The 23,651-nt window shown below is 43.0% G+C and overlaps 1 protein-coding gene across 9 annotated transcripts in view; it reads left to right on the top strand.

Annotated features, from left to right (window-relative positions):
- Window positions 1-4,430: 4,430 nt before the first annotated feature.
- Window positions 4,431-23,651, top strand: part of HEG1 (heart development protein with EGF like domains 1) — an 86,283-nt gene continuing 67,062 nt past the window's right edge. For 4 of the 9 annotated variants that reach the window (XM_043504960.1, XM_043504958.1, XM_038420893.2 and 1 more), the window contains exon 1: window positions 4,434-5,014. In XM_043504960.1, coding sequence (XP_043360895.1) covers window positions 4,702-5,014 — 313 coding nt within the window. In that variant the 5' untranslated portion in view covers window positions 4,434-4,701. Of the gene's footprint in view, window positions 5,015-23,651 lie in introns of all 9 variants that reach the window. The other 5 variants (XM_038420894.2, XM_043504961.1, XM_038420895.2 and 2 more) reach the window with 3 other exon arrangements.

The raw sequence follows: 23,651 nt of genomic DNA, 5'->3' as shown, positions 1-23,651 counted from the left end.
ATCAATCTGCAGCCATTAAGGCTAGAAACTTACTTTTTAAAAAATGAAAGCTGACATTCTCATATATTCACATGACTCCAAGAGTTGAAGCTTAAAGAAGAATGCAAAATATTGTGAGGCTCACAATAAAATTGCAAGAGTTAGCAGCACTGCCATTTTCGTTGGGAATCTCTTTGAAAGGTGAATATTACACACATGTAAAACAGTGAAGTGGAGAGAGTTAAAAATAACACGAAGAAAAGAAACAGTAGTTTTAAACTTACATACACAAAAATCCCAAACCCCCAACAAGCTGGGCAGTTGTAGTGGAAAAGCTTTAAATTGGGGAAGTGGGAATATGGCTATTTTCATTTCAAGAACCTGCTAATACAGTACCAGCAGTGACTGTAAATATGGCTGAGAGAGGGCATGTTTTTCCTATGTCAGATACTTGTTAAATGTATTTGTTCTTGTTAATGTGCCTTTATGTTCCAGTTAGCCACAGCTCAGCTCTGCACACCGACTGCTAATTATTACATTGTGGGCTGTAAAAGGCAAATCCAAGCACTACTCCCCAGGCAACAGCATGGGACTTGAGGTGCTATGGTTACATCGTATGAAGCGGTATGGGACCTACACCTCCTATTATTGTTTTTCTCCATCTATATTAAGCTTAACCAGGATGCCACTAGGTCAAGGACAATGTGGTACCCTTAATTCAACATTCCTGGTGTTTTGGTGCACACTTACCTTTGAGTGTGTGTAAATAATATATATATTTCTCTCTATAGATGGCTTTGTGATCACTTCTCTTGTATACCTACACTCCTGGAAACTTTTGAGTAGGGATTTATCCAACCCCCCCGGCTCTAGAATTCTGGAAAGGTTCAGATCCTCATTTGAAGCTTGAGCTCATCTCTGGTTTTAATTAATGTTTCTTTTTAGCTCTCGTTTGTCTGATTTTAAAGTTATGTCAATGACAAATAACGGTGGTCCAGCTAAGCAATATGTATAGTGGAAGAGTGAGATACTTAATACTGACACAGTATAATTCACAGTTATTCTCCCAGAATGTGTATTTTGTAGTCATGTGTTTCTGATCTTATTCTCAATGGGCCTGTTGAGCAAAAAACTCAGAATAATGGGTTGAGATTTTTAGGCAAGCGTTTGATATTGTGCCTCCTGCCCGTAGGATTTACAATTTCAGAGAGTGCAATTATGGCAGGGAACAATGAAATGGATTAGAAATGGGGGGCGTGTTCGCTGGTGTATTAGAGCAGTAGACTCAGTGGAATGACCCTGGGGCCAAGTTCAGCTCTAGAGTAAGTTTGGTGGTCACTTTATGTCTGGGCTATATTCTGTCCCCAGCTATCTAACCATGGGCATATCAAACTTCATCTCTGTGCCTCGCTTTCCCCATCTCTAAAATCGGAGTTGGCTACCTCACAGGATGTAGTGAGACCTAATGTTTGTTCTTTATAGAGACTTTCATTCCAGTAACTAAAAGCAGTTTACAAAGAATCATAATTATGAGGGGTAGGAAACAAAGTGGCAGTTAAGCATTTTGTGCAAAACCAGAAAATTCAGTGTGTGTAAATACGATGGGTACTTGAAAGGCTAATGGACTTTCATAGTCCATCCAAAAAATCTTAAAGTACTTTACAAATTTTAACTAAGCCTCAGTATAGCCCTGTGAGGTACCTTAGCTAAGTATGAATAGCTTCCTTTTACCTCACTTTGATCGTTTAAACAAGTTATCCAATAAAGAATGAATGGCAAAACAGTTGAGAATTAGCTGAGAAATAAACTGATGTCCCATTTCAGCTCTTGCATTAGTAATTACCCTCCGGCTTTGTAGTCATTTCATTTAGTTGCCTGGTACCTAGTTCACTCATGTCAAATTTGTCATGAATTAGGGTCTTTTATATACAATGTGAGATTTGTAGTTGTGATTTGTTTGCTGCGGTTTCTTAATACTTCAAAAACTGTCTCTATTGAATCGGTTCCTGGGTTTTAACAAGAGGAAACCAAAAGTAGTTGTGAGCAGAGTGGAGAAAAGGTTCATAGTTGGATGCCCTAGGGTTTTACATTTTGCACTGGTTTAATTTCAATATATTCATCAGAGAAGTTCAGTGAAGTTATTTTTTATTATGGTGAATTGCGCAGTTGCTTTGGTAAGTCTGTCAAAAGCACAGAGGCATATGAGACAGTCCACATGGGGTGATTATGAAGCACAATGGCGGAGGTAAGGAAATGCATAACTGCAAGGGGGGAAATGTTTAAGATCATGCACCAATGAGCACTGATCATGCATGAGTCTTTGTGTCCAGTGATTTGGGAGTGACTGGACTCAATGAAGAGATGTTTGTCCAGCATGTAGTAGTAGTTAAAAATAAATGTAACACCAGAGTACATTTTAAAAAAAGGATAGAAAACAATATCAACCATACTGTAGTGTAATGAACAGGCTAGTGTCCATGTGTACCACTGCCCTCTACTGGATGGAACCAAAACCGTTCAATTGTGTGTGTCAGACTCATAGGCCCTATACTGCTACTAGCTAACCTGATTCTACTTTAGCCTGACTGTGCTTCAGGAGCAGGAGAGACACAGGGGCCATAGTGTGTGGCATAGTGGCTGCTGTGGATGTCGAGGTAGTTGTGGATTTGTTGTATTACTCCAGTGACAATATACTGAATAATGGGGCACCCTGGTTTGGAGCCTTGTGTTCAGTTTTGGTTGCTGCACTTTGAGAAAGTTAAATCTGAGATTGGAAAGCTCCAGAGAAAGGCAGAGAAGAAGGTTAGAGGTCTGTCAGGATTTACAGATGAGGAGAAACTACCCAGGCTATATTTATTTAGACTTGGAAAGAGAAAACTTAAAGTGGCTGTAAGTGAGATATTTAGGGTTACAAATAGTATAGTAAAAATGAATCTGCTTATCCTTTATATTGGCTCTCACGTTACAAGAACAAGGGGTCACTCAATGAAGTTAATGGTAGGTAATTAAAAAAAAATAAAAGGAAATCCTTCACACAGCATGCAGCCAGCCTGTGGAATTCACTACTGCAGGTGGCTGCAGAGTCAAATGCTCTCCTGGAATTTAAACCAGGGCTGGGTAACTTTACAGCCAATGAAAGGATGTGCAGTTATGTATGCTAAGGGCCTGATCTTGCAAAAGGCACTTCCTGAGCAGCTTCAATGGGAATTAAAGTTGGGTGCTAAAACGGCAATCAAATCTCATGCTTCATGGACTCAGATGAACACCATGGGGGTCAGGAGGAAAATTGTTCCTTCTTGTTTACCATTATGCAACTGGGCAGATATTCATCTGCTTCTGAACAAGTACTGGTCATTGCCAAGAGACAAGATACCAGACTTGAGGGACTACTGGTGTGACACACCCTTTACGCCACGGTAACTCGCACACAAACGTTTGAGTTATATATTCATTTATATTTATGTGCAAGCAAGGTGTAGGGATCAAACCACCCCTGCACAGACCAGGACCTTATTGTTGTTTAAGGGCTACCACTGTGCTCAAAAAGGAAAGGAGCACTCGTGGCACCTTAGAGACTAACATATTTATTTGACAGGTTTCAGAGTAGCTGCCGTGTTAGTCTGTATTCGCAAAAAGACAAGGAGGACTTGCGGCACCTTAGAGACTAACACATTTAGTTGATTTCAGAGTAGCAGCCGTGTTAGTCTGTATTCGCAAAAAGAAAAGGAGGACTTGTGGCACCTTAGAGACTAACAAATTTATTAGAGCATAAGCTTTCGTGAGCTACAGCTCGCTTCATCGGATGCATCCGATGAAGTGAGCTGTAGCTCACGAAAGCTTATGCTCTAATAAATTTGTTAGTCTCTAAGGTGCCACACGTACTTCTTTTACATTTAGTTGAGCGTCAGCTACAGCCCACTTCATCGGATGCATTTCACTGAATGCTTATTATTTGAGCTGATGCTCAACTAAATGTGTTAGCCTCTAAGGTGCCGCAAGTCCTCCTTTACATTTATTTGAGCAAGAGACCCTCCTCTGGCGACAGTTTGCAATCTCCGACGGAACTGGAGAAGCTGGGAGCCCAGAGGCAGGAACAACTGAGGAGGGGGATGTGTGCGTTTGTGTAACGTATTGTTATCGGGCCGCTTGCAATGCTCTCCACGAGTAAATCCTAACGGCAGGGAATTATTTGCTGTCAGAGGCTTTCACAACACCCCATCGCTGCCCCTCTCCTGCGCCGTCCAGAGCCTGGGGCGGGAGGGGAAGCCTCGCCCTGAGCCTTTCTGCAGCACTTTTCATTTCTCGGGACGAAGCTGAGGTGCCCCGGCCCCCTCCCTGCCGCGGTCTGCGAAGCCCCCGGCCCCTTCTCCCCGGGATGGGGCTGCGGAGGGGGGCTGGCCAGGGCACCAGCGGAGCCGGGGAAGCGGCTTTGGCTGGTGATGTCAACCTCTAGGAGGAGCCTGTGCCTGTCCTTGTACTTTCAGGCTCCATGTAATTAGCATGAGGCTGTTAGTCACTAACTAGTGTTACCCTCGGGGGCTCGACCATGAAATCCCCCCCTTCAGCCTCCCCATGGACCCGAGGGACTTTTAAGGCAGGGGCTGCGGCCGCTGCTTCCCCTTGATCTTCCTGCTTCCTTCCCCTCTCCCCCCCCCCCCCGCCCCGGGTTCATTAATAATAATCATTATTAGTGTTACTAGCCGGTGTGACCCTGCGCCGGGCATGTGGAGCCCCCCCAGCTGCATCATGCGAGCAACGTGCACTTTGCTGCTGCGCCAACTTAGCCTCCTGCTGCTGCTGCTGGAGCCCTCCGCGGGATCGGGCCCCTTCGCCTCCTCCAGCGACCCCCCTGCTCGGACCCCGCTCAGCGGAGCCACCACGCCGGCCGCGGGGCCGCAGGGTTCTTCCAGCCGGGGCGTCTCGGCCGCTGCTTCCCGGCTGCCTCCCTGGGAGAGGGAGAGCTCCGTGCCCTGGGCGCCGCCAGTGTCCGGCAGCAGCGCGGAGCCGGCCGCGGGAGGACACACCAGCAGCCCGGGTGAGTGAGCGAGTGCGGCGGCGGAGGGGAGGGAGCCAGGCACAAGAGCTGCTGCTGCTGCTGCTCTGGGGCGGGCGTGGGGGCTGCTCTCCCGCTCAGGCACCCACCCAGCTCGCCCCTCTGAGCCCTGGCACCCTTCTGGCTTCAGCAAAGGCGCTGCCCTGCCTGCAGGGGGCTCCCCCCTTTCCCAGCCCTTGCTCGCTGCCATCGGGAGCGAGCGAGTGTGTTGGTGGTGGGGGGGCTGATCAGCTCATCCCGCGTCCCAGCAAGGAGCGGCAGGGCTGGGCAGCCCCGAAGGCAGCTGCAGAGAGACCCGGGCCAAGTGTGTGGCTGTTTTTGGAGCAAACTCCTTGCAACTCCCCACCCTCTGCAAAACTCCCCTCCACGCCGATACATTTTCAGGGAGGGGGAATTGGTTTGGTTTTTTTTTTTTTTTTTTTAAATAAGCATGTCCCTATTTTATCCCCCACTCCCACCCCGAAAATCCCTATTTGCAGCTTTCAAATGTTGGCAAGTAGGTTGCATGTGTGTATGTGGGGGGCCAATGCACCTCCCCGGCCACTTTGCAGCGCTCGCTGGGGTGCGGCGTGGGAGCGTATCCAGGGGGGGAATGGGCTCTGGTTTGTGTTATCCCAGAGGGTGGAGAGAGAGAGAAAGCAGCTGAGGAGTTGTGCTAAGAAGTGGCGAACCAGCTGCTGGGGTAGATGGCTGGAATTATGTCATTGTCACTAGCTGGGGTGAGCCTGCCTGGGGGCTCCGTGCTGCGATGGGAACGCTGCGAGCAGGCTGGGGGCTTGTCCCGAGTCTACTTCCTGGCGGATTTGGGTGCACAGGCATGGGGAAACTGCTTCTGGGCAATGGGGAAATCGGGCGCTTCTCCAGCACAAAGGGCTGCAAAGGAAAGGAAAGTTCATATAGGAACTCCAGCAAGGGGGTGTGTGTGGGCAGCGCTGCAGAACAGCCCTCACCCTTCAGCTGGGTTTAGGTCTGACCCAAAGCCCCTTGAAGTTGATGGAAAGACTCTCTTTGAATCGTGCCCTTGGAAAGCTAAGGAGTTTAGCCTCCGATTGCAAAGTCTGTGAGATAACATATACATGATAAAGGTAATATTGGCTGCATCCCTTTCAACGTACTGGAATTGTACCAAAGCAAAGGTTAAAGCCCTGATCAGTGTAAGCGTTTGTGTCATTCTGGTGACCTTAGTAGCCCATCACCTGTGATACAAAAGGAGAGAGAAAAGTTTGGACTATTTCTCCTCTTCAGGTTTTACATTTAATTTGCAATCCTCCTCAGGCTGCTTTTTGTGGCAATGTTTACCTTTTATTACAATGCAAAACAAGTGCTGATGTAAAAAAAGAAAATAAATGTGCTCCTGTTAGTTAATACATATGGAATTAAAATTTACATTCCTGGCTGTTCTGTAAAATCTCAGATGTAGTTTAGAGTTTCAAAAGTTTAAATGCTACATTGTTGGGGGAGAATATGGGGGAGAATATGAAAAGAAATACCACTGGGTTTAAAAGATGATTAAGTTAAACAGAGTATGATGCCTTTATACTTTTAAGTACAGACTACAGAAGCCTGTGACAAAATATCAAACTGAACTGAAAAGAAATATTATAAGCACAGATTCACTTGCTTTGGTAATTATAAATTATTGGGTCCCTTGAAATCACTTGAACATTGCAGAGTTGTATACTAATGTAGTAAAGGAGGGTTTGAGCAGATGAAGGCTTGTGCAAAGAATACAATAAAATTCATTCAGATTCCTTCATTTACATATTTCAGATTGTAAATTTCCACTATACTGACTGAATTAACTTTAAAAGATTCTACCTCCTACTTTTTAAAAACAACGTGGAAATGAAAATGACAAGGCTAGCAGAACGTCAGTAGGAAGTGGATAAGCTCCAGGATGGTCCTTGGTTCAATAGCCGACAGTTAGAATGGCAGTTAGTCGTTGCTGCATTCCAAAGGTGCATATTTTACCAGGTGTTACGCAATGCTTCCAGGGCAGGAAATCAGCAGGTGCAGTGAGAATTCTTCTGTATACCACCCAGATGTTTTCTTCATTCAGATTTCCCCATATCTTGCTTCACATTGATTACTGGCCTATCAGATCCAGATGTAGGGATTTTTCAGAATTGTAAAAATTTCTTTCTTTCTTTGCTGCACTTCTGCTGTGAAGAATGGGAAGCTAGTCACAAGAAATTGTAAAATCCTCTTCTTCTTAGTCATCTGTCAGGTATACACTATACACAGTTATCCACTGACCATGGTCAGTGCCTAGATTGGTGCTTTATAAATATCTTAGGTAGTCATTACACAGGCTGGCACACAGGGCAAATTTTTTATAGGGAAAGTGGATATAATTTTAAACAGCATGACTTCCCTGTTTTCCAACTTGAACACGTAACTCTAAGGATGATTAATAAGTTTGAAAAGATGGCACTGGATTTCTATGTATAGTGTAAAGAAATCTAGCATGTGATAAATATAGCTTCAGTGGTTTTAAAGCCAGAAGGGACCACCACTATGATTACTGACCTCGTGGTCACACAAGCCATAGAATTTTACCCAGTAATTTCTGCTGTGGAGAGAACTATTTAGTGTGCTATTTAGAGATGTACTTTATTTATAGAGCTACAATTTCAGAACATATAGGAAAAACTATTTTGATTTTCTTAACATATCCAGAAGGTGCTTTTTATCAAATGTACACATATAAAAGAAAGTTTATAACTGGGTGGATCAAATAAAGCTCTATAAAGAACTATGTTCAATAATGCTTGCATAACAAGGGAGGAAGACTAGCCCAGCAGATAGGGCACTGGCCTCCATTTAAGAGGCCTCAGTTCTATTGCATTTTCAGCCACAGAGGTCTCTGTTTCCTTTGGATAGTCATTAACCTATTCTGTGCATCAATTCCCTATCTGTAAAATAGGGACAATACTTCCCTACTGGACAGAGATAAAATCCATTAATGATCATCATGTGCTCAGATTTAAATGATAAGGGTCATGTAAATTCCTAGATGGGTAGAAAAAATATAATTTAAGCTCAGATAGCAGTCCAGCATCTTTTCATGACTCTGACGACTCCTGAGTTGAGAAAGGAATGCATTTCAATCATTAAAGTTTGAAAAACTAAAACGATCTGCCCAAGAGCTCTAAAATAAATTTGGCTTATTGTGAATGACTGCTCAGGCATTTCACTGAGAGCCATTCTCCATAGAATTTACCATGCTGTAGTAGACCATGAATTATGTCAATATTAACCTAGGAGGAGTTAGGAAGGCTGTGAGCATGGTGGCTTTTGGAAACCATTGTAAACTACATAATAAATTACATTATGTCCTGACAACTAGATGTTAGGTAAGGTTCTGTGCCTGTCAGTCAAGATAATGATTCTGTATTTTAGCTGTAGTCTGATGTGGTCTACTGAATCATTTGGGGTTTGAGCTACAGACACTTGAAAAGTTAGCTTTTGTCTATCCTGCCTACCCTTCCACAAGCATTTCTTGTAAACTCATCACTCTGTCGCTACATGGAAACGAAGATTGCATCTTGGCAGCTTGTGGTCCGACTCTCTTTGAAGTCAGAATGCAAAGGTTCTTTCTCAGCAGAGTTAGGTAAGTAGATGGTATCAGCAGAGAGGAGCTCTGCAGTGAAACTGAATCTTGCAAATTAATGCCTGTGAAAGTGAGCAGCTGACAGAGATGGTTCAAACTAGGCATAACAGAGGCAGGCCCTATCTAAGCTGCTCTCCACACCTCTGCCAGGGCACCTCAGTCTTGACTTTCAACTTCACCTCCATTCCCCTCAGTAGGCTGTTTGTGCCCAAACCATGGAATCATTTTGTGATGTGAATAAATTAGGACTAGGCCAAATCCTTTTTGCTTGTTGTGTAAAATAGAAACTGAATCCGGACACAGATGTATTCAGAAAAAGTAGTTGTGCTGAGAAACAGGACAAATGGTTTGAGCAATAGCTGGAATTATGGGACCACCTAAACTCTCTGCTATGCATTTTCTATTGGCAGTTGTTTTATCTTAATATCATAGCATGATGGGATGTGCCTGAAAGGAAGTGGCCAGCCTGTGGTAGGGCATTGAACTGGGACTTGGGTGGTTGGGGTTCAATTCCTGACTGTGCCACAGACTTCTTTATGTCCACTGGCAAGTCATTTTATTTCTCTGTTCCACTTCCCCCCTGTAAAATGGGGATAATAATACTTCCCTTTTCATATGTATCTGTTGTGTCTACTTTGATTTGTAAAATCTTTAGGGCAGGGACTGCAACTTGCTCTTTGTATTTGTACAATAGGTCTTTGATCTGGGTTGTGGCCTCTAGGTGCTACCATAATACAAACAATGATGATAAAGGCTAGCACTGGGCCTCTACAAGTTTCCTATCTAGACAAGGATCCTTAGTCAAGCAAATCTTTCCCCTTATGTCTTTTCCCCTTTCTTCTCCGCTGTCCCTCTTATGTGGCCATGGTATGTGAGGCACTTGGATAGCATGGTGATGATGGGAACCGTGCAAATGCCTAAATAAGTAGATTCCTCCTTTCCATGTCTGTGTTGTCTTTCCTTCCTTCCTTCCTCCGTCATCTTTTCCATGCCAGTTGCTGCCTTGCATTTCTTTATGAGCATTATGAGCATTAGAAGTAACTATGTAATATTGACTCTCCTCCGCTCCCATCTCTGAAGCATTCTGGTAGAGGCGGCAAGTTTAGGAGGGTTGGGGAGCAGGAAGATGGGTTTGGGAGGGGACTTGTGTCCTCCAGCTGGCTTCAAATCTCCCTCCTACTCAATAGTTAGTATAGATCACATGATTCCCTCCAGTCCTTGAGCCCGATTCTCTGTTGCCTGCACCTTATCTAATCATTTGCATCAGTGCAAAGTGGACATAAAATACTGCTGTTCTGATCGCACCCACTTTGCACTGGTGTAAATGACTGCTCAAGGTGCAGAGCAATGGTGCATCAAGCACTGTGTCTCTGGACTGTACCTGGAAGACCTGTGCACTAACATGCTTTGCTGTCTTGCCCCCTTCCCTACTCATCCTTATGCAAAATGTAAATTAATTTATTTTTTGTGCTGCAGATTTGTAGTCCCTGAAGTTATATGAATTTAGCTTTGCTCCTTCAGAACAAAAGAGAAGAGGAGAGAGAGCTACTCAGTTTCCAGATCTTTACAGGCATTAAGGGTCTGATGGAAAGTCCACTGAAGTTAATGGGTGTCTTTCCGTTGACTTAAGTGGGTTTTGAATCAGGCACCATAAGCAGTAACTATTTATTTTAATGGCAGATTAATGAATGATGAAATGCAAACGTTTGTAATCCAGACTCACAGTGACTATGACACCTACATTAATATGGAATGAATCTGTCATATGCTGGGTTATTGCAATAAGCATTTCATGAATGTGAGATGAGATACTTTATTATAAGTGCTATTACAGAAGCTATTTCTGATGGTTTCAGTCTTGCATTGCAAACTATTAGAGCCATCACAGGCCTCACACAAGCCAAGCAGTCCAGCATGCTTCCTAAGATCATCCCAGAAGTAACCATTACTTTAGTTTAAAACAGGTAATCTAATGAGCTGCAATTTTTCTTGTGGCTGGAAAAACAATAGGAAAGGTTTATTCTCACGGTGCATTAATTGATGCTGGATTAGGAGAAATGTCCATGTGATGTACTCCTGCCATTGTAACATGCCCTGGATGAGTTCCTCTGTGAATGTGATTTACGTAAGTAGCAAAAGAGTTAACAGTACCGATCAGATAAGGATGACTATGGTATTTTTGCCTATCATCCTCAGTATCCGGAACAGTTTGTTTCTTTCCCCCATCCTCTGGGATCCATCGTTTAAATCTAGAACTTAATCCCCAGCTCTCCAATGCTGCTTAAGATCTCAGGCAGTTTGCACCCTGGCACTTGCTGGTACCATCCTCTACCTTCCTTGTCTATTGCACTCCTTGTTGTAACAACTGGACACCTCACAAAATTAATGGATCTTGATAACACCACCCCTGTTTAACCAGTGAGGCAGTGAGGCACAGAATGTTTAAGTCATTTGTGGAATTTTGTGGCTAAACTGGTCCTAAAACCCAAGTTTCATGAATCCTAGCCTTAAGTAGAGTCAGGGCCTTAACTTTCTTGTGTTCACATTTTCTTGTTGTAACACTTCCACTCTTGTCCCTGATGTGAATTGTGGGACAGTTACTTGAGTGCAATCTTGTAAAATTAAATTGTACTGTGAGAAGATGGGAGTTTACTTTATGTATGATGACACAGTCTGTTTCGTATTTAGGCCTAATCTCCAATAGAGTTCCCTTTGCGTGTGTGATCATAGGAGTCTTTGCTACAGAGCTTTTGTGCCTACCATAAATGAAGCAAGTGCAAGTTTGATCTTGAAACTGACTGGTAGAAACTGACTTGTTTTTCCTGCAGCAGAAAATCGTTCTGTGTGAAATGACTTTTGTTTTAAGTGGTTTCAGCATACAACTTGAAAAGGAGTTGTTCAGAGATTGTGGTTCTGGCTTGCTGCTGTTGGGCAGAAGTCTTACATTTTCAGACTGCTTCTTCAGAACTGTGATATTTCAAGTCATTCTTGGAAAGAGATTTCTTTACACCACTGGAAAACAATGGTAGTTAGAGCAGGTCAAGAATTTTTTGACAAACTGGGTTTTCCTCAGAAAATGCCGAATCTTCTAAACTGTGGGTTTTTTGTTGTTTTTTTGATGAGACTATACAAGTTTCAGTGAAACGTTTATCGGGAAAGGGTTTCCCAAGACCTGGATGGATTTCTGCTTAAAACAAGAGAGAGAGACTCTACCTAGAATAACCGATAGCCCCAGGTTCAAGTCCCTGGAGACCCACATCCCAGATAAGTGCACTAACCACCAGGGTATTGGCTGTCCTGGGGTGGGTCTGTCTCTCCAGTTTTTTTAAAAAAAAACTTTGAAAGGTCTTGGTGTTGCCCAAAGTGGAATGGGAAAATTTTGGAAATCTCAAAAACCATTTCCTGCCCAGCTCTATTGGTGGCCCCTAGTTCTGACCCATTGTGAATCACCATGTATTTGAAAGTATAAATAAAATGCCCAGTCAATTGTGTGTGAACGTTAGTTGTTTCCTTGGAAGGCTAAAGTTAGTTGGCTGATTCTACTGGTAAGTGGTAGGCCCTTCAGCCTGTGTGACACAGGAACTCAGATTGTAAAAGTCCCTTTTGGCCTTAAAGTCTGTGAATAAAACTTGAAGTCGTAATGGCATGAGAGACCTGAAAGTTGTGTTCAGGACCATTGATCATATGAGTATGTAAAGGCTGAAGAACTGAGGCTTTAACAGTACTTCACTTGACAATAATAATTTTATTTATTAAACGCTCACACTTGGGGGGGCACTTTCACAATGTAGTAAAAACATGAGTGAAATACAATAAAAGCACCATTAAAAAACGCCAGACTGCTCTCTTAAAAAGGCAAATAAACAAACAAAAAAAACCCCACCTGTGCAGAAATAATGTGTCTGTACCCTGGAAAACTATTCCTGGGCTTTCTATTATTTTCCTTCTAAGAACTTGCAAATTTTCCTGTTCCCCAGCTTCTCTGAAATCCCAGCACGAGCCCTGCTTAAAGGCCAGACTGCCAGAATTGCAAGCATTCTCGCCAAGTTAAGTATATAGATTTCAAAAATGAGGCTAAATAAAACAGTTTGTGGGGGTGTGTAAGACAGAGTGTTGGATGGCAAGGCAGCCTCCATCCTGTCTGCCCCAGAGCATTTCAGCTTTCTCCACTTTTCCTTTTCACAACTTTGACATAAAAGTGGAACTTGCCAAATGAGCACTCACTCCGGGATTTTCAAAAAGGTACAGCGCTGACCTAACTCTGCTCCCAACGCACAGTGCTAAGTCCTTTTGAAAAGCCCAGGCTTGCTGTATTTTAATCTGAGTGGGCAGCAGAAAGTTCTAAAACGCTCAGGGATTTCTGCTTTGTTTTCTTAGAGTGAGGGTAATGATGTTATGTAGATTCATAGATTCCCAGGCCAGAAGGACCCATTGTGGCCTCCTAGTCTGACCTCCCATATAAGACAGGCTATAGAACTTCCCCAAAATAATTCCTTTGTTTTCTTGGGAGTGTGTGTGTGTTAAGGTGGCATTTTGGAAGCTCACAAGGTCTTTTCCTCCCCTCCCATTTGAAGTAAGGTATCTTTCTACCTGCATACACACACACCCATCCCCCCTACCTAGCGTAACACCCCCGCCCACCCCCACACCCACCCCTACCTACCATAGCACCTTGTTAATTCAAATCTTATTAATCCACTCACCCCATAGCCCACATTGATCTTCTGTGAAAAGGCACAGGACTGGTTCCTGGCACCTGCTAAAGCTGCATTGCACTCTCTGGCGGAGCAAAGAAGCCTTAAAGGCAACTTAACCAGCTACCTGAGGATTCTCCAAACCGATGTCTTTATTCAGAACTAGTCACCAGATGAGAGTAATTCTTAGCCTGCAAATTGTTTGCAAGCAGCTTGTTGTTGTAAGCATTTGATATCCCGAACGGGGGCTCTGTTATTTATATTTAGTTTGACATATAGGTCCTATGGTGTGTTTTCTCTTTCCTGATTGGCTGATTGACTAGATAGACTCCAATTTCTTGTGGGAATACTCACAGTTACTAACCTCCTTGGTTAGGTGCTTTGAAATCTACTGAGGAAGAGTGCTATGTAGGAGCTAAGTATTATTATTATTATTACATGTTCAAAATGCTCTCTTCATGGACATTTTGCAATTGTCACTTCAAATGCGCTATTTCCATGAACGTTAGTAAACTCGTTGGCAAGAATGTTCATGGGGAGCAGATGTAAGAGGAGCACAAACGCAGTCTAAGTGAACGTATTGACAGTTCATGTGCATATTTGTGGGAAATTGTTCTATAATAGCCAGCCAGGTTTTCCTCTCTTTGTGTAGACGTAATAGGTATCTGTACAGATGTATATCTATATTTTAAGGCATCACAGGCCATACATACCATAACATCCTGCTTCTGCTACACGAGACACTGCTTTCTTACAGTGTGTATGATTAAACCCATTGTTTCATGTTCTCTGTGTGTGTATATAAATCTCCCTACTGTATTTTCCACCAAATGCATCCGATGAAGTGAGCTGTAGCTCACGAAAGCTTATGCTGAAATAAATTTGTTAGTCTCTAATGTGCCACAAGTACTCCTTTTCTTTTTGCTTTCTTATTGTACTTTGATTATGCAGAGAGTTTACATTTATCCTTTCAGGCTGAAATCATAATTCGAGTCAGAGGATGAGGAGACAACTTTCCCACCCAAAAGGGAAATGATGCTGAGTTGCTGAGTGGCCAGCCCAAGTAATAATATAATCTTAGAAAAATGCAGCTCCCTCGAGGAAAGGAAGCTTTGCAAACTTCAGTTTCTCCAAGCTGTGAACATTGCTGTTGCCTGCATTTCTGTTAACATTGCTGTCAAACCAAATCTACTGAACTGCCAAGGAGATCACAAAATATTGGGTAGCAAAGACCGTGTAATGGTCTATCCCTAAGTAAAGTAAAAACTCTTTTAGGGCAGGTGCATTGTTTGGTTTTTAATGCAGATTCCTAGGATAGAAGGTCAAATTTCCCTCTCATTATTATTATTGACAATTAGGTTGTTTTATAGGTTTCAGAGTAGCAGCCGTGTTAGTCTGTATTCGCAAAAAGAAAAGGAGTACTTGTGGCACCTTAGAGACTAACAAATTTATTAGAGCATAAGCTTTCGTGAGCTACAGCATGCATCCGATGAAGTGAGCTGTAGCTCACGAAAGCTTATGCTCTAATAAATTTGTTAGTCTCTAAGGTGCCACAAGTACTCCTTTTCTTTTCACTTAAGATAAGCCATCACCAACAGCGGGGGGGGGGGGGGGGGGAAGGAGGAAAACCTTTCATGGTGACAAGCAGGTAGGCTAATTCCAGCAGTTAACAAGAATATCAGAGGAACAGTGGGGGGTGGGGTGGGAGGGAGAAATACCATGGGGAAATAGTTTTACTTTGTGTAATGACTCATCCATTCCCAGTCTCTATTCAAGCCTAAGTTAATTGTATCCAGTTTGCAAATTAATTCCAATTCAGCAGTCTCTCGTTGGAGTCTGTTTTTGAAGCTTTTTTGTTGAAGTATAGCCACTCTTAGGTCTGTGATCGAGTGACCAGAGTTTCTCCTTTTTGCACTGAACTATGACTTCAGAGATTTTAAAGGCAGAGCCTTTAAAAGAATAATTTGTTTGACCTCTTGCACAACATGGGCTATAAATAATTTTCACTTCTGCCACGAGGGCTTTGAAGCCAGGGCCTTTGGCATTATAGTCAAGAGTCATACACCTAGGCCTCTACGTCAACTGATTTATTAGTGCCTGTTTCCCTTTTATAGATGGTAACAAAGATGTTCCCTGTCTTGTTTCTTTCTTTACATATTTTGGTTTGTTTTAATTTTCTCAGTAGTTTTAACAACTTTGTTCCCATAACCTTGGTTACATCATTAGTGATCCAAGCACTTTATTATATAATGTATGAATTGTTCCAAGTACCATCTTTCCTGTTGTCTGTAACCATGAACGTTTCATAAAACATAACATTTGTTACATAGATACCCTGCATTCCTTATAGTCATCAGTGTTGGGTGAGCATGTGGGACTCTCTTTCTCAGCAATTCTGTCTCATTCAAGATGGACTAAATCATATCAGCTCAGATTTATGGGATGCCTTTCAACGTAAAGGATCCCAAACAGCCCGAGTTTTCACTTACCCTGCCACTGACGTGCAGCTACTTCTGGGGTGGAGAGTGGCAGCCATTCTGTATTTGCCATATGCCAGAAGAGTTGTTTGAGGAGAAAGTTAAAGGCATTTCTCCAGCTGAAATCAGAAGAGGGATTCAGCTCTACAGAATACCGTTAGCCACAGCACAGTTTGTAAGGATACTGGTGTTCACACACTTATTGTTGTGGAAAATCTTTTAAAGACTCAGGGCTGGATCCTCAGCTGGTGGGCAATGTTAGAGCTCCATTGTCTTCAGTTGAGCTATGACAATTCACACAAGGTCAGATCTGCCCCAGGATCTCTGTGCTATGCAAAAGATACCTTCTGTAGTAGCACAGCACCATGCTACCTAGCCCCATATTGGGCATCGGTACTGCCTTGGAGGGAAGGGCAGCACCTACTAACACGACTTTCTGTTGTATCTGAATGATTTTTTTTTGGAGAGCTCCAAAAACATTGACCAGGTCGGACCCTGCTTAGGTTGTGAAATCTGATAAGCTCACAGGTCAAGGTAATATGGCTGCCAAAACCATATTAAATTATGCTTAAATGAGGCAAACAGCATTGTCATATTAAAGTCATTTCCAACAGCTAAGTTGTAAAGGCACATGCATGAAAGGCACATCAGCAAACCATCAAACTGCACATTACCTGCTTTGCTCATGAATTCAAATGGATGACCTTGATCGTGAGGCATAATGCGGCTCTTGTAATTTATCACTTATCTTCTATTTTGGAGCTGGGCATAATTGCATCCGTGTCTAGAAGGACAAAGAGAAGTGTTTCAGCAACTGTAATTCACAAAGACGTCTTCAAAAGGCTTCTTACCCTTGGCACAAGTTTTAAAAGACCTTATAAAAATGCCCCTGAATAGCTTCAGGCATCTGAACATTCATCATTGTTTGATTCGGATTCGGTTACAGGGCTAAGCACTAAATTTCAATTCTCTTTAGGATATTATCGGCTCGTTTATCAAATGCAGGCTGGTGGTGTAGTATTAGACTGGCAGACGACCCAGGAAATAAAGGCTCTTTGAAAATCAGTTTCCTAGAGCGGTAACATGATCAGAGCTCAGAATAATCATGAAGACAGTCATATGTGGGGGACACAGAAAAACCAAATATGGACACATGAAGGGATCAACATAAAGGAGGAAAATTCTGTACTGGAATGAAAGAACTGGAATGGCTATAATTGCATGCCTGTTGACTTGTATTTAGATACATTTAATAGAATACAGTCTGCCAGAATGTCCTATTTTTTAATATAAAACATCTTCGGAATTCAGCCCCGAGGATTAGTAATGCGGCCAGTGTTCATATCTCCACAAGAAACCACAATGGATGAAGTTAGGTCACATGCTGGATTAAAGTCTGAACTTGTTTGTCACTTGATTCCGAGAGAATACCAGAGCAATTGCTATGAGTTGGAGCTTGTCTGTGCACTGTGGGTGGATGTCCAGGGCTGAGGCTTGAACAGATTTCAAGCAGATATTGGGCCTGATTCTCCATTGTTCCTGATGCAGCCATTCAGATCTCTCCATCCTTCTTGTCTGACCCTCTCTCTGTGTCCACCCTGACTGACACGAATGAGATTTACAGCGCTGTCCTGCCATTCTCCATTGTCCTAGGCTTGTCTGCATTGGCGGCATGATGAGATGTGAAGCTCAACTCTAAGGTGCTGGGAACCATAGTTCATAAGGGAGAATCTCTTCTGGGTATCCTCTTCACTACAGAATTAGTCCCTAGGGAGAAAGGATCAGAGAGCCTGGAGAAGGCACACAATGTTGAGCCTCCCTGAGGCATTTAAAAAAGCCAATGAAAACTGTAGACACAAATACCTATCCCCTGTCCCCATCCCTAATGTTCACAAAGGAGCTGTCTGTAATTATCTGTGTATGTATTTGTGTACATGGTAATCACACAGATGGTCTAGCGTTAGCTGCACATAGAAAGCTGCTCATTACATCAAGCAATTATTAGTCAGTGTTTCTTCCCCTGCCTGGTAGGAGGGGAGAGGAACTAACTCAACCTTTGGAAGGGATACACCCTCCAGTGTCCCCCTCAGCACTGCCATCACTACTTCCTGCGGCAGATGGTTATAGCTTCATCTAGGAAGTGCAGTTTAGATCATCATCCTTTTCCAGGAGCAGGGGGATGGGGCCTTATCTGTCCTGGGCTTATCTACTCATTTGCATTTTTCTGCAATCTCCTCCCAAATCCCGTCTTCTGTTGCTGGGAAGTTGGATAGCTCAGCTGTGGAAGGGTCAGTGAGGCATCGCTGGTGCTATAATAGCATACCAGTCATGAATAGTTTTTTTCCTAGGCAGAGCTTGTGGGGTAAGGCTTAGCTAGTTGCTATCAGTCCCACTCTGAGGGCGATTGGTTTCCACTAGCCCCATGGCTGGCCAGTGAGCAAGAGGAATATCATAGCCCACTACTGAAATGTAGCCGCCGCTGGGCTGAAATATGGCAAAATATGTTAAACAGTGCACCGCACTTCAGGACAATGAATGATGGTTGAGTACTAAGTCAGAGCAGGGCAAAATTTTTCAGACTAAACTTTTCTTGGCCAAAAACATTATTTTATTTATTTTATTTTTGTATTGTTTCAAAAAATGTTAAAACCCAGCATGCAGTCTGAACAAAGCATTTTGTCTTGATTGAACAGGTGTAGTAGCTCTGGCACTATGACCCGCTGCAGTTTTGACCAAGAGGGGTAATGTTAGGGCTGACAGCTGTGATGCGGCACCCAGGATGCTGTCCTGGGGAGAGATACCACTAATGAGAGGGCAGCTTGAGCTGAGATGGGGCTCAGAATCTCCCTGATGGAGGCAGTTAGAAGGCGATTAGAGAAGAAGAAGGTGAAAGAGGCAGCGCTGGGGTAAAAAGGAGATTTGCTAGGGAGAGGTGGGTGGACTTTGAAGGGCAATGTGCAAGGAGCCAGCCATGAGGGACACAGACCATATGACCTGTGAGGCTGACCAATGGGACACTGACAAAAGGAATAAGTTTAGGCACCTGTGGAACTGGTATGGCCCTCCAGGTGAGGAGCTGTCACTTATGGGTGGACCTGCTGGAAAGAGTGTGGTCACTGTAGCGTTGAAGCAAAGGAGCTTTGCAAGCCAGAGAGAGACAAAGGCAGGACAGCTGGGGTGAAAAATGGGCTTTGCAGCCAGGGAAAGGAGGCGTTGATTCCCTTGTGGGGTGACCCAATTTCTTGTTGAAAAACTTCAGTTATAGTGATGGGAATTTACAGTATATTATTTCCTAAGCAAGTGTTTGATGTCACTTTCTATTATTTATATTATGTTATCATTCCTGCCAAATGCCTGGGTTTTTCCTTTTTAAAGTTTAACATTTGCTCAGCTCTATACTAAGCCCAACTCAAAGAGTGGGTGGATTTTCAGAAGCAGAATGTGGTTATCCCAGTTGGAATCTGGCCTGAACCCTGGCTTTGAAACCCTCCGTTTTTGAAAAGTGTTACAGTAACTTTGACCACAATGACCATTGACCTGAGTTTTACCTCTCATCCATAAGGCAGCACTGGGCTGCAGATTCATGAAAATAAGAGAATGAGCTGGGTATAGTGTAGGACAGGCAGTATGCAAGCATCCATTACACAATTCAGCTCCCTATTTTAGCATTGCTGCAACTCTAAGCCAGTTCCCCCAAGCCAAGCCAGCAATTTCTGTCCAATAGTGGCATGTTTGTGTTGTTATGGACAAAAACTGTACTGTTGCGGCTTCCAACCTGACAGACACTTTCTCACTCTGACCTGAATTCCCACTTCTGTGCATAGAACAGGAAGTGACAAAACCAGTTCAAGCGGAAGCAGAGTTTTGAATGTGCTAGTTTAATTTCTGTTACACACTTTACAAACAATGCGGATGCTATGTAGAATCAGAATCATACTGGCTGTTCTCATGGGACATAGTACGTTTTTTGCGGAGCCAAGATGGGATTTTGAACATTCTAAAAAGTTGAAAATTTGGAAATGGTTCAGAAAAGAGAGAGAAGAATGATTCAAGGTCAGGGAAACCTGCCTTAAAGTCAGAGATGTAAGAAGTTCAATCAATGTAGCTTATCTAAGAGAAATTAAAGAGATGATTTGATCACAGTCTACAAGTAACCACCCTGGGGAATAGGCTTCTGATGGTATATTGCTCTTTAATGTGGCAGAAAAATGCATAAGAGCTAATGATAGAAGATGAAGCTAGAAAAATTGACTAAAAGTAAAGTGCACATTTTTAACTATGAGAGTTTTAACCATTGGAAAAACTTACCCAGGGAGGTGGTGAATTCTCCCTCGCTTGAAGTATTTAAATCAAGGGTGGGTGTCTTTCTAAAAGATCTGTGATAGCTCAAACAGAAGTCATGGGCTTGACCCAGAAATTATTGGGTGAGGTTCTTCAGCCTGTATTACATAGGAAGTCACATTAGATGGTCATAACGGTCCCTTCTGGCCTTAATAACTATTAATTTTCTTTACAGTTAATAAATATGCATAAGAGTATGTGGTGTGTGTCATAATATGTAGTAAGGTTTGTTTTTCTTGGTTGCTATGTGTATCACTTTGCAGATCTAACAGAGAACAGCCATATGAGCGAAATCATCTGATTCTAGACATGGGGACTATATCCCTTTGTAATGACTCTAAGAAAAGACAAAGCTGTATTTATGTTTTGGAACCTGAAAATGAAATTCCTCTTCTGAGGAACTTACATTCTAAATGAGACTTTACACAACAAGGGGTTGATGATAAACACCAGGAGAACAAGGGTTGCAACACTGAAAGATGTAACGAGGTAAAATAATTTTTGTTTGACTTTGGATTTAAAAAAGATACCTTGGAAGTTTGTAGACACTGTTCATAATGAAGACCTGGGTAAAGATTGGTACTGGAAGATCCTGACTGAAGCCTTGATCCAGCAAAGCACTTAAGAACATGAGTAATTCCATTGGGGTTATTCACATGCTTAAAGTTGAGCACATGCTTAAGTGCTTTGCCGGGGCCATGGTCTGCAAGTGGGAGGCATTTGAAGGAGGGGAATGAGATTCCATGGCACATGGGATCAGCAAGGAGATTCCAGATACAGTGGTGATGCATGGAAGAAGTCACTGAGCGGCTTTGTTGTAGAAGGAGACCTGGCAGAGCACAGATCTGCTTGAATCCAATAGTCTCATTTGCAGTAAACTGATTCCTGTCCTCCAGCCAAACTGAATTGTGGCTTTTGTGGGGATGAATGCTGCAGATGTTAGAACCCACAGGATCTTTAGTACACTGTAATCCACCTCCCCTATCCTGAATCTTTGTGTTCAATTGAAACAAGGCTTTGTTGTGCTTTGATTAGCAATGGAAAAGCCGTTCTAGCATTTAGGCTTTTCATGCACCAGATGGCAGGATGGCTCATTAGGGGGAAGCAAATGATAGAGTGTTCAGATCAAGTACGGTTCAGACCAAAGTACTACACCGTTCCCAGACCGTGTATTGGAAGGATGTGACTGGAAAGAACTTAGACTAGTGGCATTGCTGCAGTCTTGCTTCCCAAAGAGCGCTGAGATGTGCAATGGGAACGCAGCTACTGTCTGGAAGCAATGTGGACAGATGCATAGAGGAATCAGTTGAGGTGTCCTTTGCTGGAGATGCATTATTAGCTCCCAGCAAACAGCTCAATCAGTGGGATAATGCTTGCTGTGTTGCTGCATGCAAAGTGATAAACACTTTTGTGAGGCTGATTAACAGCCAACGCAAATCAGCAGAGTCTGATCACCAAAGAAGCTTTTTACTGCAGACGTGCGTCATGTTAATGTGATCCCTGTTACACCATGGGATTAAAAAGCAATGAGACCACGGTAAATACGTGTTTAAAAATTCACTCCAAAGGGAGCGTTTGCATGTGCTGTGCTGCCCTTTTTCAGGTTTTGAAGACGAATCAGCTTGGGAGTGGGCCAGAATAAGGTGCTGAATAGGAATGGGTTTAAAGAACAAAGACCTGTTGGAGGGCAGGTCTTGAAGTGGAATAACATTTTTGAGGAAGGAGTGATGGGATGAGAGGCACACAGGGCCTGATCCTGTACTCCTAACATAAACAAAACTCCCATTGGTGTTTTATCTGCTCAAGGAGTACAACGTCGAGTTAAGAAGAGAAAAGATGGTTTTGTGGTTGGACATCAGGGGCTTGAAGTTGTGCTCTTAGTTCTGCCAGTGACATCCTGGGTGACCTTGTGCAGACCATGTTCATGAGTTCTAATCCTGGCTCTGGCACTTACTTCCCCTGTGGCTTTGGTCAAGTCACTTGACCTATTTGTACCTTCTTTTTTGTAAAAGTGGGGAAAACTGTGCTTTCCTACCGGGTGGGTGGGATGGGGTGGGAGGGAAGTATGTGGCTAAATCATTCATGTTTGTAAAGCACTGTGAGATCCTGGGATGGAAGGTCTTCCAGAAATGTCAAGTATTAATTATTTGAAAGGCTTGAGTTGTTTTTGCAGACTAAATATGGCTGAATATTTTTAACACAAGTCTTGTCTACACAAAAAGTTATGCCACTTCAACTCTACTGGTATAGTAAAAGCTGGAGATGCTGTTAGCCCAGTAAAATAGTGCTTAACCAGGTATAGTTTATTCCCCCATATGGTAAAAAAATCACACCCCTAACTGAAATAGTTATACTGGTACAAAATCTGTATGTGGACCAGGCCTCAAGCAGCAAAGTTTTGGGGTTCTCATTCAAAGTATGCTTTAGTCAAACACAAGTTATTGGGCTCAAAGCAGGGGAACCTGGGTGAAGTTCAGTGACCTGTGATATATGGGAGGTCAAATGTGATGGTCTAATGCTCCCTTCTGGCCTTAGGGTTCACTATCCTAGAGTTTAGGTTTGAAACCTTTGAGCTCCGCACACCTTTTCCTATTTAAGAGCCTGAATCTGTGAGTTGCAGATCACTCGATGCCTCCTGGAGTCGGTTCTGGTGTTGTTGCTGAAATCTGTTCCTATTGAAGGAGAGCTTTCCTGTGCCTTTCCATTTAAATAAGTGTATATGGCTGCTGCGAACTGTCTAATGGAGCAACAAGCTGTATGATACTCTGTTTAACATTCAAAGAGTAATTAATCTTTATGTACAAGCAGCAGGCTAGCTGCCTCGGAAATATTATTCCATCAAGCCCCATGTAAGTTTTCTAATGATTAGAAACTTTCCAGACCCATTGGTTTTTTTTTTCTCTCTTTCCTTACACTTAAGCACTGCAGAAAAGTCTGTGCTATAAATTAACTTGTATGCTTCTAAAAGTCAGCAGTGACATTGTCCTGATGTTTTAGGGCTTAGTTCACTCCATTCAACCTGTACTGTACACACCCAGGGATCTGCTATGGGCTTTACTCTTTTTTTCCCCCGCCCCTCTCTCTCTCTCTCTCTCTCTTTTGCAGCCAGGATGTTTTTTCTTGCTTTTTTATTGTTCCAGTGACCCAGCAGCTCCACTTTGGTGGAGTCTTGCCAGTCAACTTCCTCTCCCGGCCGTCTGACAGACTCCAGCAGCACTGCCCTCAGAAGGGAGCAAAAATTAAAATGACAGCAAAATAGATCTCTGAAGGGCTTTTCTCTTTCCTCAGCTGCTTAGGGCTTGAAGCATTGATGCTGCCTTCCAGCTAATGAAAATGTCAAGGAAACTTTAAAAAATGTGGGGGAGGGGGGAGGAATTGGGTGGTCGACTTCTTTGTTGCGCTTCATTATAAAAGAAAGGCCTGAAAGATTTTTGAAAATAAATTGAAATCTTACTGGTATTTACCATTAGAAATTGAGGTCTTTTACATGCTGG

The sequence above is a fragment of the Dermochelys coriacea genome, chromosome 11 (genome assembly GCF_009764565.3).
Source record: "Dermochelys coriacea isolate rDerCor1 chromosome 11, rDerCor1.pri.v4, whole genome shotgun sequence".
Classification (NCBI taxonomy): Eukaryota; Metazoa; Chordata; order Testudines; family Dermochelyidae; genus Dermochelys; species Dermochelys coriacea.
The sequence above is the reverse complement of the archived record's forward strand: the minus strand, read 5'-3'. Positions and strand labels throughout refer to the sequence as shown.